Source organism: Hemiscyllium ocellatum, chromosome 6, assembly GCF_020745735.1.
Source record: "Hemiscyllium ocellatum isolate sHemOce1 chromosome 6, sHemOce1.pat.X.cur, whole genome shotgun sequence".
NCBI classification, from domain to species: Eukaryota; Metazoa; Chordata; class Chondrichthyes; order Orectolobiformes; family Hemiscylliidae; genus Hemiscyllium; species Hemiscyllium ocellatum.
This window is the reverse complement of record NC_083406.1, coordinates 89,962,717-89,980,412: the sequence shown is the minus strand read 5'-3', so window position 1 is coordinate 89,980,412 and position 17,696 is coordinate 89,962,717. Positions and strand designations below refer to the sequence as shown.

At 39.4% G+C, this 17,696-nt stretch overlaps 1 protein-coding gene across 1 annotated transcript in view; it reads right to left on the bottom strand.

The window, feature by feature from the left end:
* Positions 1–5,143: 5,143 nt before the first annotated feature.
* Positions 5,144–17,696, bottom strand: part of wdr95 (WD40 repeat domain 95) — a 115,569-nt gene continuing 103,016 nt past the window's right edge. The window contains exons 24-31 of the mRNA XM_060826772.1: positions 16,221–16,279; positions 13,890–14,031; positions 12,048–12,087; positions 11,868–11,956; positions 10,988–11,178; positions 10,605–10,613; positions 7,551–7,645; positions 5,144–5,375 (exon numbers count right to left, since the gene is read on the bottom strand). Of these exons, the coding sequence (XP_060682755.1) occupies positions 5,165–5,375; positions 7,551–7,645; positions 10,605–10,613; positions 10,988–11,178; positions 11,868–11,956; positions 12,048–12,087; positions 13,890–14,031; positions 16,221–16,279 (836 nt within the window). The 3' untranslated portion in view covers positions 5,144–5,164. The remainder of the gene's footprint in view (positions 5,376–7,550; positions 7,646–10,604; positions 10,614–10,987; positions 11,179–11,867; positions 11,957–12,047; positions 12,088–13,889; positions 14,032–16,220; positions 16,280–17,696) is intronic.

Below are 17,696 nucleotides of genomic sequence, written 5' to 3'. Positions count from 1 at the left end.
ATTTGTACTACCTTTGATTCCTCTGCCTATAAATTCTGTGCCTGTGTGGCTTCCCGTCTTCACTTCACCTGATGAAGGAGCAGTGCTCCAAAAATGTGTGATTTCAAATAAACGTGTTGGACTACAACCTGGTGTCATGTGACTTCTGACCTTTAGTTCTATGGGTCATTGGTGAGACCAAACCTTGAATACTGTCTGCATTCAGATGTCCTTATTGAAGGGTGTAAATGTGTTCGATGCAGTTCAGTGGAGATTTACTAGATCGCTGCTTGGCATAAGTGGGTTGTCTTATGAAGAAAGGTTGGACAGATTGAGCTTGTACTGACCAGAGTTTGGAAGTGTGAGGGGTGATTTGATTGAAGTTTGAAAGATTCTGAATGGTCTTAACAAGGTGGACGTGGCAGGATGTTAATTCTTGTGGGTGAATCCAGAACTAGGGGACATTGCTTAAAGACATAGGCCACCTTTTCTTTGGTCAAGGATGAAGAACTTTTTTTCTCTCTGAGGATTGCCTCAGGAGGTGGGATAATTAAATATCTTTAAGGTGTAAATTGATTGTTGTTAGGAAGGAAGTCAAATGTTGTCAGGAATACATGACTAAGTGGAATTCAAATGTTGTCAGGAATAGATGGCTAAGTGGAATTTGGAACATGGAAAGATAAGCAATAGTCTTATTGAATGGAGGGACATGTTTGAACAGCCTAATGACCTTTTTCTGCTCCTAATTCATATATTCATAACTTCAAATCTCTGTGGCTTGAGATCTTGCTGCAGCAAGTCATACTCATCTACCCAGTGCCTTTAAGGGAAGGGAGTGGCAATGTTACTGGTCTAGTCATCCAGAATGTCAGACTTATATTCTGGGGATATGGATTCAAAACCCACTGTGGCATATGGTGAAATTTGAATTCATTAAAATCTGAAATTAAAAGCTCTCATCTAATTGCAACCGCATGTGAAAATCTGTAAAAATCTTTCTGATTCACTAATATCCTTTTAAGAAAGGAAATCTGTGGTTCTTTCATGGTCTGGCCTACACGTGACTCCAGACCCACAGCAAGGTGGTTGACTCTTACCAGCTAGGCAATTAGGATGTACAATAAATGCTGGCCCAGCCAGCAACACTAACTTCCCATGAATGAGTAATAAAAAAAAGACTGCAGGGATTATATAAAGTGGCTATAGCAATGATTATAAATTGTCTAACTATAGCCAATATTGAGAAACATATTCGTGTTATTTTTTTTTAAATGAAATTATATTTTAATTTCTAAAACCACAAAATCATACAACATTAACAGTAAAATTTACCCACCTAACATGCTTCGAATATTTGGATGTGAATATAGGAGGTATAGTTAGGAAATTTGTAGATGACTGATCAGATGGGCCAATGTGTCAAGGAGTGGCAGATGGGGTTTAATTTAGATAAATGTGAGATGCTGCATTTAAAAAGGTAAATCAGGGCAGCACTTATACATTGAATGGTAAGATCCCAGGTAGTGTCACTGAATAAAGAGACTTTCGAGTGCAGGTTCATAGCTCCTTGAAAGTGGATTTGCAGGTAGATGGCATAGTGAAGAAAGCGTTTGGTATGCTTTCCTTTATTGGTCAGAGCATTGAATATAGAAGTTGTGGTCATGTCGCAGCTGAGAAGGACACTGGTTAGGCCACTTTTGGAATAAATTCTAGTCTCCCTCCTATTGGAAGGATGTTGTGAAACTTGAAAGGGTTCAGAAAATATTTACAAGGATGTTGCTGGGGTTGGAGGGAGAGGCAGAATAAGCTGGGTCTGTTCTCCTTGGAGCATCAGAGACTGGCTGAGAGCTGACCTTAGGGCATGAAGGGCATGGATAGGGTAAATAGACATAGTCTTTTCCCTGGGCTGAGGGATCCCAGAACTAGAGGATGTTGGTTTAGGTTGAGAGGGGAAACATTTTAAAGGGATCTAAGGGGCAACGTTTTCACACAGAGAGTGCTGCATGTATGGATGAGCTGCCAGAGAAAGTGGCAGAGGCTGGTACAATTTGAAAGGGTATGTGAATAAGAAGGGTTTTGAGGGATATGGGCCAAGTGCTGATAACTAGGACTAGATTAGTTTAGGATATCTGGTCAACTTGGACAAATTGGAACAAAAGGTCTGTTTCTGTGCTGTACATCTCCATGATTCTCTGATTAATACATGACAAAAATAAATCCTGAGACAAATCAGTTGAATGAATTCTCACCCTATGTACTGTACAATTGCTCTTTAGGAAAACCAATATCAAAATCATAATATATAATTGATGTACACTGTATCTTAAATTTGTCTAAATTGTTGCAAATATTGTACACATAGAAAACCATATTCCTTAAAAGCGAAGCAGTCAAACATCAGGTGTATTCCAGAACTGTTAACATGTGCCACACTGTAGGAACCTGCCCACTTATGATTTGGTTCCAGTGAAATCCTATGCTTGAGCAATCCCCTATATTTGTGAGCCATGATACCAATGGAACACTATCACCTTCTGGTTTTAAACGTGGAAAGAACTCAGAACTGCACCAGAGCAGATAGTTAGAATGGGTTTGTGATGTGTGTAGGATGTTATTCGAAGAATGAAGAAAATTTCTTCACACATTCAAATTAACTTCATTATTCTGTATCCTTCAATGTAAAGTAAAAGACATGCCAAAGTTGTGCCAATTTCAGAGCTGTAGAAGTTGAGCTGGCTTTTTCCAAGTGTTGCTCATAAACTAGATCTGAAAATATCATGCAGAGTACTGAGCACATTTAAAGAGAAGTCTTTGATAAATATGTGAGAAGGACTCCCATTAAAAAAGAGTAAGGGAGGCTCAGGAATCAGTAGCAAAACCACCAAAATGTCACGTACTGAGCCTACTAGCCAAAACATAGCAATGAAAATTCTACTCCACCAGCCATTTCATCGTATGCTACTTCATCACTGACATAAACAAAGGTAGCTTCCATCAGAGTCTGAACTGCCAAGAAACACAGTTCCCAACGTTAGGTTGTGTGATCAGAATGAATTGTGACAGTTTTGGTCATATTATAAAAAATAATTGCAGTTCTTACAACTTTATACAATCTTCTGTAACATAACAATTTATGAGCACAATGATTGAACAAACAAAACTGGCACCTGAAAGATGAAATGTAAACAGGTTTGTGTAATGGACTAGCAGAAGTAAGTAAAATAAAAAGAGCCCACAATTACATTAATGTAATAAAATATCTCAGCTGATTCATTTTAAGAAGCAAAAATAGAGCATGAGCTGATCGTATGGTCAAAAGGATATGTTCTAAGGAAATCTCTAAAGTGGGAATAAAAGTTTTATGAGGTTTAGAGGAAATACTCTGGATTTCCTTACAAATTGAGGTACAAAACTAAGGTTGTCATTGTCAACCATCAGAAAACACTGGTTCAGCCTCACCTAGTCCTTTCTTGGACACCATATTTGCAGGAAAGATGAGGACTTTAGTAAGGCTGAATAGATTAGAAACTAGGGCCATTATTATTAGAGAAGGTTGAAAAGAGATTTGAAAAATTTTCAAAATCATGAAGGATCTGGACTGAATTTATCGGAAAAATAGTGGGATACAAAGAATGCTAAAAAGGTTAACACTTAGCAATTAAGCTGAAAATGTACTGAATTATAATACACTTGATTATTGCCAATGGTGATTTTCCATTGACAGAAGTGTAAAGAATCAGAAGGCACAATTTTGTATGAATTACAAAATAATCAAGTGCCAAATGAGGTAAAACAAGTTTCAAGCAGCATGTAGTTTGGATCTGAAATACACTGGAAGGTGGACACAGAGTCAATTGTTGCTTTCAAAGAGGAATTAAATAATCATCTAGAAATAAAAATTATGGTGCTACTGGATAATGGTGTCCATGCAGTGTTGTTGTTTTATATACACACACACACACATACACAATATGCTAAATGGTCTTCTGGAGTGATTGCTAGATGATGCTATATTGGATTTGAAATGGTTGGAGACTTGGCCACGAAAGTGAATTGGCCATGCTAAATTGCTCATATTATTCAGGGATGTGTAGGTTATGTGCATTAGTCAGGGGTACAGTGGGCGGCATGGAAACACAGTGGTTAGCACTGCTGCCTCACAGCGCCTGAGACCCAGGTTCAATTCTCAACTCAGGCGACTGTGTGGAGTTTGCACGTTCTCCCCGCGTCTGCGTGAGTTTCTTCCGGGTGCTCCGGTTTCCTCCCACAGTCCAAAGATGTGCGGGTCAGGTGAATTGGCCATGCTAAATTGCCCGTAGTGTTAGGTAAGGGGTAAATGTAGGGGTATGGGTGGGTTGCGCTTCGGCGGGTCGGTGTGGACTTGTTGGGCCGAAGGGCCTGTTTCCACACTGTAAGTAATCTAATCTAAAAGTAATGGCAAATGGGTAGGATATACATGGAAGAATCAGAGGAAGGTAGATCGCAGGGATGAGGTGATAGATGATTTATAAAACAAAGTACAAGTTTTATTAGTTTACTGCATTGAATATAAATATTCTCCCTCATCCTTCTAAATTCCATCGAGTATAGATCCAGATGGTCTGCATATAGGTCGAACAGTTTGGATGTATTGGATGTAACATTATGTCAGTGAGTTATGCAGCAAGGAGAGGCAGCTGACTGATCTGGAGTATGCAAGGTGGAAAACATTTTGTGAAACACCAGAATGAACGAAGTTTGGAGATCCATTAGAGAGCAGGACTGAGAAATGTTGTAGAGTAGAAAAGGATGATAGAGATTAAGACTTAACAAGTTAAAAATGCACTGAGAAATAATGAGCTAATAGACATATGATGCAAGCCATGATGGGTCCAGTGGAAGATACTAGAATTCAGCCAAAGGGAGTCATGCAGATATATCCAGGAAGTAGCTGAGCTGAGACAACAGCAGTGGAAGGATTTGGTAACACAAGAATGTTGATTAGGGTGTGGTAACAGGCAAGTGGAAATTGCAAAAGGGAGGAGGAGAAATAAAAACAGAAGAGGCTTAGGAAGATATGGGGAAACTGCAAAGAGACCAATTAGCAGCCACCTAGGTCAAGGACACACATATCTTGTACAGCCAACACTACATGATTGTGCACAGCAATTATAGCTTTGGGTAATAAACAAGATGCAGAAAAAATTCATATTGATAACAATTCCTCAGGTTCAGGCTTACAGGTACTTTCTTTCAAGAAAAGGGTTGCATATGGATCTGTGCCTGCTGCTGATAAGTCTGGTTTTTCACACTTATTTGGGGCATTAGCAATATCAAAATACTTCAGGGTATGGTAAGCATCCGGCCCTCCATGGTTTAGTGGTTTATTCAAGCTCTGATGTCTTTCATGTCGAAGTCTACAAAAATAGAGGAAAATAATTAGCATTGTTACAAAACATCACTCAATATTTGATGTAAAAACAGAATCCTATTACGTATTGCCAAGCTACAGAAATAGTTTATAAGCATCATTTTTATACAAGTTTTGGTATTTCTTCATTAGGCTATCAAGTGATGTTAACTTCTTTCATCCAGCAGTAGTCTGGACAAACTGCTGCTCTGGGTTGTAACTTTCTATCCTTGCAATTGAATATTGTTGCCTGAACTGCAGGAACTATTTATTACCTATTTGAGAATGAATACTAACTCTTCCATTACTGGTGGCAAAGTTAAAAATACTTCATACCTCATTCCTTCCAAATCCTGTTTACAGGATTATTAATAATTCAGTAATTTAAGTACCAAAAACACTTGCCAGATTATTTTAAATATCTGTGGGCTTTGGGCACTGCTGGTTATACAAACATTAATTGCCCTTTTTTTGCCCTTGTTACAAAATGGCAGTGAACCCTTCTGTTAATTAAATCAAACACTTAGAAAAGCTCATCTCACCTCGTAATCTGTTAAAATATGAGTGACAGAGAACTTCCAAATTCCACTATTTAAAGAAAACAATATCAATTTATTCTTTAACTCTAAAAGTGAACATGAAACAACAACTATTCATAAGCCCCTTTCTCTTAACCGCTCATTATCTACCTCCAACTCTATGACAGTACAGAGGAAACTCGATTATCCGAATACCAAGTATCCGAAAGTTGGATTATCTGAAGGAGATCTGGAGGTCCCGGTGGAAACATTACATCAAAGACGTGTTTCCAACAGTGATCGCGTCTTTTATCACAGTGATTAAAGAGGCACTGTCTCCAAATGACTGCCTGCCCTCTCTTTCTCCCCACACTTTCCCTGGAGTTCTAAACAAGGATGTACCCTAACCTCATCCCACTTCCTGAGATATTCTCTCCAACATTGTCCTGTCCAGGGCAAAGGTGGAACCTGTCAAAAAGTTGCAATAAAAGGTGTGTGTGTGTCCGTGTATGCGCGCACTATTTGGAGACTTATCCTACAAAGGCAACTGCAGCAGTCTTGTTCATGTCCAGTCCAGCTGCCCCGGAGAGGAGGCGAGTTTCTATGGGGTTGGGGGCGGGGGAGGGCAGTGTTGCACAGTGTTGGGGGGGGGGGGAACGCTGTTGGATAGGGTTGGGAGCGGGAGGCAGGTTGCATGGGAGCGAGGGCAGGGTCGGTGTTGGGGCGGGGGGTAGTGTTGCACGGGGTTGGGAGGGACATGTTGCACAGGAGTGGTGGGCGGGGTGGGGGGCAGGGAATTGAAGGTCTAAATTGTCTATTCCCGCTTCTACTTCTAATATTCTTATATTCAAATGCTGACATCTTATTTGGTGTCCTCTGCCAGCCATCTTCTGAGAAACTTTGCAGGAGGTAACACACTTTCAGTGAGACTCTTGGAAGTAAAACTATAGGGTCATTGTAACATTATATTAATGATGTAAAAGCTTCTTCCTGAATCTGGCATTGGATTTCTCAAACTATTAAATATTTTAATCAGTTTAAAATCTACAAAATAATTTGCTATATATCCTAAACAATAAATTCACATTCAAGGTACACGCTGTTAGCAAACTGAATGATCATGGTTAAATGTCAAGTGGAAGAATTGCTCAACCTTTGAGAGATATCTGCACACAAAAATATTTTAAGTCCTGGTATAAAACACTACCCTTATTTAGTGCACAATGAAAATGGAGCATTCTTATCTCTACATTAAATGAACTTGACCTACATTGATTCAGTATTTATGCAGATTTTTATCCTGAAACAAGGGTATTTCACAAAAGTAGGTATTAGATTAGATTACTTACAGTATGGAAACAGGCCCTTCGGCCCAACAAGTCCACACCGACCTGCCGAAGCGCAACCCACCCATACCCCTTACCGAACACTACGGGCAATTTAGCATGGCCAATTCACCTGACCCGCACATCTTTGGACTGTGGGAGGAAACCGGAGCACCCGGAGTAAACCCACGCAGACACGGGGAGAACGTGCAAACTCCACACAGTCAGTCGCCTGAGGCGGGAATTGAACCTGGGTCTCAGGCGCTGTGAGGCAGCAGTGCTAACCACTGTGCCACCATGCCGCCCCATTGTGGTGATCCTAGAAACAATAAGAATTACCTTTTTCCAAGATTGTTCTGGAGGGTCTTCTTTCTTATTTCTTCACTGATAGCATCATCAGAAATTATAGACTTTGAAAATTTGTGCTGAAGATCCTGCAGAATAGACCGTTGAGTCCAACACATTTGTGTCAGCTTTGTGAAAGATCCAACCACATTGTACAATTTCCTTGCTTTTTCCTCATACCCCTTTATATACATACATATGGAACATCAGAAGTAGGTCATTTGACCCCTCAAGCCTGGTCTGTCATTCACTAAGAACATGGCTGATCTGTTTATGTTTCAAATTTCCAATTTACCCCTGATAATCTTTGATTTTCTTAATTAACAGGAATCTATCTGCATCCACTTTACAATATCACCACTGCCTCCTGAGGCGGACAATTCCAAAATTGCACTCCAATCAGAAACCACATACCCCCCTCCATCCCCACCGCCCCCCCCCCCCCCATCCCCCACCATCATTGTCTTAAAAGTGCAATCCTAATTTTGAAACAGTGCTCCTGGTTTTGAACTCACAAAAGGAAGTATTTTCCCACTTTGTCAAGGCATTCAGCATTTTATAGACTTCAATGAATTTGTTTCCTATGTTATTAATGCCACCCACATGCAGAATCTCAATTATTATAGCACATAAGATTGGTTTGCTAGTTATGTGTTGGCAAATGTACATGTGACATTGATGTGGCATGTTGATTTATAGAAACATGTCCACCACCTGGTTGAACACTGCCTCTCCAAGTGGAGACTAACTCTCTAAGAATTCATTCCAATAGTTTCCCTACTGCAGATGTTTGACTAATTGGTCTGTAGTTTCCTGGTTTAACCATACCACCCTTCTTGAATAATAGTACCACATTAGCTATGCACCAATCTCCTGTAGCCAGACAGGATTTGAAAATGAATATCAGAGCCACGAATCATAGAATCCCTACATGTGGAAAAAGGCCTTTGGCCCATCAGATTTGCACCAACCCTCCAAAGAGCATCCCACCTAGACAAAAACCCCTACCCTATCCCTGTAACCCCGCATTTATCCTGGCAAATCCACCTAGCCTACACATCCCTGGAAACTACATGGCAATTTTGTCAATCCACCAACCTGTATGTCTTTGGCCCCAGTAATCCCCCTCCTTGCCTTCCATGACAGCCAGAGATACATCTCATCTGGGCCTGGAAATCTATTCACTTTCAAAACAACTAAAATCCTAATATCTCTCATTGCTAATTCATTCAAGTATGTTACATGCTCTCTGCCAGATTTTTAAAGCTACACTGTCCTTCTCTGCAATGAATACAAATGTAAAATATTCATTTAAAACCTCAGTTATGTCTTCCAGATCTACACCCAGATTGCCACTTTGGTCCCAAACTGGCCCTGCTCTTTTCCTGGTTTTTTGTTTTGCCCCTAATATTCTTAGAAAAATAGTTTTGGAATTTTCATAAGGATATATCCGGATGGTTTCTCATGTCCCATCTTCACTCTCCTAATTTCTTTTTAGAGCAACCCCTGCACTCTCTATAGTCCTCTAGGACATCTGTTGTTTTGAGCCTTTAGTATCTACCATAACCTTCCTCACCCAAGGAAGATGAGGGACAGTGCCTCAGGATGTTGGCACACTATGGCATAGGCCTGGAGTTCAGGGGGTAAAGGAGGTGATAAAGATTTAAATAGAAGAGTTGAATGGGGACATGTGACAGATCTAACCTGAAGGCAACAGGGAGTGCAAGGAAGAAAGGAACGTGAAGGGTTTGGCGAAGATCACCTAGATTACCAGGGTGAATCTGCAACTGACAGTGTAACTTCATTCCTTCCATCCTTATCCCAATCACAAATACACAATGGAAATGAAAAATGTCTGCCTCTTCTCCCTAGCTACATGTAGTGAAGTGTTTATCCCTGAATGAGGGATAGCTTCTACTTGTGAGTGATACTAGAACCTTCAGGGGGCATCTGCATAAATTAGGCACATAAACAGTACAGGTTAAAGACATTTTAATTACAGAATTCTGCATATGAACCACACGCAACAACCTATTATATTGAATGCAAATGCTGACCACAAGCAATCACAGCCATGATTAATTTGTGATCAATCATGATCAACCAATGACTTACAAGTTTATGTTAACAACTGTTTGAAGACTTTACAACAAGTGCTGCTCCACTTGTTTTGGTGAGTGATAGGGAAAATACAGACAGGGTCTTATCATGGTAAGCATAACTTCTACAGCTTCACTCTGGCAGCTGCAGTTATCACATCAGATGAGGATGTAAGGTAGTAATACATTGAGCTTCTATCTCAAATTAAATGTCATTTATGTGGCCTCAGAAGCATTTTTCTGTTTCTCTCCCACTGGAAAAGCCAATTCCTGACTATTTAGATAGAACACATTGTTTTTTTTGCAATGCATGGTAAAAATATAATCCCATTTATCCCAAAAGCACACCTTTACAGTGCTCACACCTTCTCTATCACCTTTATTGGCTTAACTTAACTGTTACTTCAACTCTTGGACTGGAGAATCTCACAGCCTCTTCCTGGAGCTTTCGTACAACTGGGCTTAAACTTTCTCAGCTTCAAATAAGTTTAAAATTCAAAATTCCAAACTCAAAATTAAACGGTAATAAACAAACGTAAATCACAACCCTATGTTACACAATATATTGCTGAATAGTCTCACATTCCAGCCTCCATAAACCCGAGGCCACTGAAAATTCTGCTGCTTGTGTCAAGTCCTAAACCCCGATCATCCATGCTCACAAATGTACAACAGCTGCTAGGCAAACAATATCTTGATTTTGAATTCTCTCAATTGTTTTCAAATCCCTCCTTGGCCTGGATTCTGACTATATCTGTGCATTCTTCTAGTTCAATAAGCCTCTGAGATATATTCACCCATTTAATTCTGACTCTTAAGTATCACTTGTTTGAATCACTCCACTGTTGGTGGTTATGCTTTCAGTTACTTCTCTTCCAAGCTCTGGAGCTTTCGTCCCACACTTCCCCATCTTGCCCTTCACTTTCCTTGTTGAAGTCACTCACCTTACTAATTTATCCTGGCTTCTGGTTTTCTCACCTACAGTGTCTTTATTTAATTCAGAGCTAAACTTTGTTTTATAATATTGTTGAGAAGTGCCATAGGATGATATTTCTTAGGTTGAAGAGTGTTATACTAATACAAATGAGACTTGTCAGGGGAGATTGAGTAGACTAGGACTATACTCAATGGAATTTAGAAGAATGGGGGCGGAGAGATCTTACAGCAACATAACATTATGAAGGGAATAGATAAGATAGAAGCAGGGAAATTGTTTCCACTAGGGGATGAAACTAGAACTAGGGGACATAACTTCAAAATAAGGGGAAGTGGACATCTTCTGATCACAATACCCTTTTTTAAAACAAGTGATCTTTCAAATTGTCTACAAACCTTTGATTCTGTGTCTTCTATGATTTCTTCATTTTTTTCAAAATTGCTGAGCTGTATAAAGGATGATTCTTCCTCCAACACTGGGTGAATAGGCATGCTGAGTGGGTCAATCAGAATTTCATAGGGAACCATTGGGTGCTTCCAAGATGCTGGTGCATGGATTTCCCAGAGCTCCAGCTGCCCAAATGTGCCTTACAAGAATAAAGTATATATGTAATTACAAGGTCATTATGTTTTCAAAGGGCTAGAAAATGAAGCTTGTGTATTTAAAACCCAGCAAGGAATCCCAGAAATCACAGGATTATTTCCATATAATCACAATATATTTTGTTATTCAAACAATAAATGGAAGATACCGCTCATAACTTTGGGCAGCTTTATAGTATTTTGATTTTTATTTGCCAACAAAAAATGTCACGAAAGAAGCCAATGGTAAGTGTTTCTGATAAATGATGGCTATAATAGTTATGGGCCAGGGTAAAGGATAGGGAGGAGCTGACTGATGAGGGTGTATCTTTACCCAGCTAATGTGATCTTCTGTTTCTTGGAATTGCTGACAATGGTCTCCGAAATGGCATATCTGTTTCAAAATGAATCATGTCATGATGGGATTTTACTGTGACATAAAAGTGATTCCACTTCAAAAAAGTACTTAATTCACTATTGTGTGATTTGACATGTCTTGAGGGTGCGAAAATTAAAATATAAATGGAAATCATTCCCTTCTAAGCTGTTATAATGCTACTAAAAGTTCTTGCTTTTTCCAAGTATTGTATCTGCAATGCTGACTAAGTCATGAATATTTAACTTAAGAGTTACTCTTGTTCATGGGACCACAATGAATAGCATCACAGTTCATTAATATTGCTTCAGTACTTACCAATAAGCTCCCCATCCATGCTCCACAGTCGGACAGTACCCTCAACAGAAGATGTCACCATCAACTTCTGTTCTTCTATTAGCTCGATGCTGGAATGAAAATGAAAAATATTTATCATAAAACAAAAGAGTGAAATGTAATTGTTTAGAACTTAATGCAATGTTCAGAGCATATACATACCAAGTAACAGCACTAATATGGGCTCTCCAGTAGTTAACAACTATAATTAAGATGAAATGAAATACAATGCAATTAGATTGATGTTATTCTGAGCTGTTAATAGTTATGCAATTTCATTAAATCATGGAACATGCCTCAATTCATATGAGGTACACCCACAACATTAATCAGCCTTTGTACATTTCTTTGAGGCATGGGGACGGTAATGGGAGCACTTCCTGAAAATTTACTTCTACTTTGTTATCAAAGCAACTACTATGGTGGTTGTAATATTCCAACATCTGTGATTGATAATATACTAAAATCCATTATTAAATAGATAGTAGCAGAACACTAAAAAAATACTCAACACAATCAGGCAGAATCAATATAGATTCATGAACGCTGAAGTTGTTGAGAATGTATGTTACAGGGGTGAGTCCAGTAGACTGGGCATAAACGCTGCAAAGTATTCCTGATAAAGGGCTTATGCCCAAAATGTCAATTCTCCTGCTCCTCGGATGCTGCCTAACCTGTTGTGCTTTTCCAGCACCACAGTCTCAACACTGGGCACATACGCTGCAGAGTTTAGAAAAATGAGAGGGATTCTGAGGAGGCGTGACAGAGTAAATATCATGAGGAAGTTTACTTTCATAGAGGAATGCAACCGGGGACACAGTTTAAATATAAACTATTAACTTATCAGATCGGCTGAGGAGCAATTTCTTCTCTCAGGATTGTTAGTCTTTGCTTTCTCTTCCAGAGAGACCAGTGAAGGCTGGAATTTATTCAAGACTGTATTAGGCAGACTTTTGATCAATGAGGGAGTTGAGGACTGTGTGGTCAGACAGGAGCATGTTGTTCAGGCTTAATCAGATCAGCCATGATCTTATCTACCAGCCAGCAGCTCATTGGGCTGAATGGCCTACTCATGTTCCTATTTCTAGTATTTTACAAAATGCAAATTCTTCCTACTAAAGTTTCATGCAGAGCTAAGTTATCCATGTTAATGCTACAACTGTAATGAGTGCACTACAGACAGATAGTAATACATAATAAACCCTGAATAAAGAAGGTATGATTGTTAAAAACGGTATCGGCAAAGTTTCGTAATAATCCACACAAAATAAAGTTGTGATTAAAAAGATGTTTTGTTCTTTATCACTCGCAACCTTGTAGACTTTGGCTGTAATCTTATGAATCCTACCGAGGCAGGCTGAAGGGTAATCACCTGCCAATACATTTCCACCTTTGCTGATCTTGTAAGGAGTGAGCGAGCAAGGGAAGCAGATATCCACTGGGCAGTACTAAATAGGCAATTATTGATTATTAACAGCTCACTTGGGGCCAAACTGGTGTAGCCAGTGAGATCTTACCAGTGACAATCTGCCCTGCACTTTGCGTCCTTTATTTATCCCCACACCCATTAGCATGTTATAGCCATCTTGCAGATGTTAGCTTAAGAGTTGTAGCCATTACAAAATCACCATATTTGAAGGGCACCTCCACCTCGAGACATTTTTACATTCTCCTCTCTTTATTGGTCTGACCTCTCAGCAATAGAGGTCACATGCACCACATCAGCTACATCTATCTGCAAATTTGCCCTTACACTCATCTCTGAGATATCCTGTTCTGTTTCCCTGCAGAATAAATATTACAATGTTACAACCTCAATTGGAAAATATCTGACTATATTTCTAAATAATATCAATATTTAAATTCATTTCCATGATATGGTTACAACCTGAATTACTACTTTCTTACATTATTTAGTAAGCTCATTTATAATATGGTATATCTATGAATTTAGGTATTATTCAACAGAAAATTTACAACAATAATTATGTTTATATTTCTTACGTTTCGGTGGATCTACTTCTGGTCCATGAATTGCAAAGTCCTTCATACTATACACATAAATATATCCAACATAATCTGCTGCAAAAAGCAAAGAGTCATCAGCTGACACAGCCAGGCTGCTTATCTGAGATTTCACTTTGGACTGGAAAGATAAGAAAGTACATGATCAATTTCAGAATTAAAAATGAAAAAAATTCATGTGGTGGAGCATGCATAGACATTTTGCAATTTGAGTCACATAACAAACTGTACAGTGCTATATCATCACTACAATGTAAATGTACTATTCCCTTTCAACTGAAGGAAAGTGAGGTACATTCAGAATTTCTCCCTTGGTGCAAACCCAATTTTGACTCATCAGCCTTACATAATTTTGCCTGAAAAGTGTAGCAACGTGAGGGCAGTTAAAAATAATTCAAGAAAGCAGGCAGGAGAACTGCAGGGAATGTGAGCGACAGGGACACTGTGGAATTTCTGTGACCACGTCTCAAAAGGGCTACTAGTGGTGTAAGGGAGGAGTAGGGAAATGTTGGATCTGGCTTTGTCCTTAGCCCGCAAGCAAACCTTACAAATGACAAAATCAAACTTGCGTCTGCCTCTTCTGGTTGTTCTATGGCTTCCCTCCTGGTTTTACAGGAGCATTTTAGGGTAAGGCAGCATCTACTACTTTGTCTGATGACATTATGAGGCGATCATTTTCCCACTTGATTGGGCAAATGATTCTTCTTTACCTGATCTAATGTCAGTTAAGGATGTGATGAGGTTTATGCAAAATGAGTCAGGGATGCAGTGTGACTCATCAGTAAACCCTCTTACTTGACCACTAGCATTTCCAATGGGTGGGAGAAGTATCAATATACTTCGTGGGCGGCACGGTGGCACAGTGGTTAGCACTGCTGCCTCACAGCGCCTGAGACCTGGGTTCGATTCCCGACTCAGGTGACTGACTGTGTGGAGTTTGCACTTTCTCCCCGTGTCTGCGTGGGTTTCCTCCGGGTGCTCCGGTTTCCTCCCACAGTCCAAAGATGTGCGGGTCAGGTGAATTGGCCATGCTAAATTGCTCATAGTGTTAGGTACGGAGTAAATCTGGGGGTATGGGTGGGTTGCACTTTGGCGGGTCGGTGTGGACTTGTTGGGCCGAAGGGCCTGTTTCCACACTGTAAGTATTCTAATCTAATCTAAACTAAAGTAATCTAATCTAATCATATCTCCTTTCAGGTTTAAACTAACAAAATCATTAAACATCATAAAAACAAGCAAATAGCTGCAGGAACATCACAAATCATCACTACTACTATATCATTACTAATATGGCAAGCCAGATGACGGAAGTGGTTTTCTAATGATAATGTCACTGGGCTAGTCACCCAGAACCCAGCACATGACTGAATCCCATCAATTTCAAACCATGAAATTTGAAATCAGTTAAAATCAGGCATTTTAAAAAAACTCACTTAATGGCAATTAAATTACCACTGTTGATTGTCATGAAAAAGCCTGCTGAGTTCACTAATATCTTTTGGGGAAGGAAATTTGCCATCCTTACCTGATCTGGCCTACATATGATTCCAGACCCACTGCAATGTGGTTCACTTCTTTCTGGACAGTCAGGATGGGCAATAAATGGTAGCCTAGGCAGTGACACCCTAATTTTGTTAAATGTTATGTTAACTTTCTTTCCATATTTCTTCCAAATACAAAATCTCAAACAGATTAACTTTGAGGGTTACAGGCACCCTCAAAAGGAGACATTTAATTAAAATAGTCTAATAAATCCTTGCAAAACTAACAGGAATTAAAATAATCTAAATTGCTGCAGAGACTTACCTGCACAAATTACAGAATTGACTCTTAACAAATGAGAACCAATTAATCATCAAACCATTGCAACAAGATAACATGAAGATAATCTATTTGACCGAAGCTGATTACAACTGTATAATTGCTGTGATGAATTAACAAATAAAGTTAAATCCTCAGTAAATTCTTCATTTCTGTCACAAAATACACTGTCGGATGGCAAATTCTCATTTCCAACCAATTTCAGAAATAGTGATTCTTGTTTTCAAAATGGAAATAGTTAACAAATTCATTTTGCCCACTTCACAGTATTAGTTGTATGAGACATTTTTGAAATACATGTGGTAGCTTTTTCACAAATTGGAAAGAAATACTTTATCATTGCATGATTTTGCATTGAGATTAGTTTGCCCTTGAGGGAAAATTTTCACAAGAAACATCAGATACTTAAACATTTTGTAATGATGTATGAACCATTTGTTTGTAATCCCTAAGTGATTGAATATTTAGAAACCAAATGTTGTAACTCACTGCAGTAAAAGTACTAAACAGTTGTCCACCATGAAAGAGATTCCAGAATACAAGCAAACCTACAGGAGGACAAAATGAGCACAATTTTAAAACACAGTAAAGGGTCACAATATTAGTTCTATATACAATGTACATTGCAGTGTGTCATTGAGAATCAAAGAACAGTCCAGCAAGGGTAATTATTATTGACTTGATTTGAAAACAGTGAATTCAATAATCAGGAATATCCAACAGATAATATGAAAAGGGCTGATTTTCCCAAATACATTCTACAATTTCAGCACGGTACTTCAGAAGTTCACTTCACCACCACTAACACCTCATCGGCTATTCTTTCTGACAGGACTTTGGTGAAATTCCAGGCTGTATGTGAAACATGATATACATTTTCACCTCCCAATCAGTATTTGCCTTTCCAAGAACTCTATGTTTGACCTTTTCCAAACAGGTTTATGCCACAGCCCAGAAACAGTCCTAAGCAACGTGACAAATAACATTCTCTCTGACTGCGACTAAGCTGCATGTTTCATTCTAATCCTCCTCAATTATTTTGTGGGCATTGATGAGCATGGGCCACACCATTCTTATCCAATACCCTCCTTCCATTGTCACCTTGGATTTCACTTGCTTTGTTCCATCTTGTTTTGGTGATCATCGCTGTTGCATTTTCAAAATAACTTGTCTTCCTACCTCTGCACTTTTATTTCAAGCATTTCCCAAGAACCTCCTTTTGAATCACTCCACTTCATCATTTATTGGCTACTGCTTAGCAACATCATCTGCTGACATGAGTTCAGTTTCCATACACATACTCAGTTCGATTTCTCCACTAACTCTCTACCTAGATGTATTGCCAGACTATTTACCTGATATCCAGTCTCAGATGATCCTATTTCATCCAGCGACACATTGGGAAGACTGAAACATTTATTGCTGACCTTACCACACAGGTAGTGTCTTCACTATCAATTTCATTGTTCTTGCTAGTCATAGAGGCATAGAGATGTACAGCACCAAAATAGATCCTTCAGTCCAACTATTGGTGGCACGGTGGCACAGTGGTTAGCACTGCTGTCTCACAGCGCCAGAGACCCGGGTTCAATTCCCGCCTCAGGCAACTGCCTGTGTGAAGTTTGCACATTCTCCCCATGTCTGCGGGGGTTTCCTCCCACAGTCCAAAAATGTGCAGGTTAGGTGAATTGGCCATGCTAAATTGCCGTAGTGTTAGATAAAGGGATAAATGTAGGGGAATGGGTCTGGGTGGGTTACTCTTCAGAGGGTCGGTGTGGACTTGTTGGGCTGAAGGGCCTGTTTCCACGCTGTAAGTAATCTAATCTAATCTAATCATCCATGCCAACCAGAGATCCTAAATTAAACCAATCTCATTTGTCAGCACGTGGCCCATATCACTCTAAGCCCTTCCTATTCATGTACCCATCCAGATGCCTTTTAAACAGTGCTATAGTCACAGCTTCC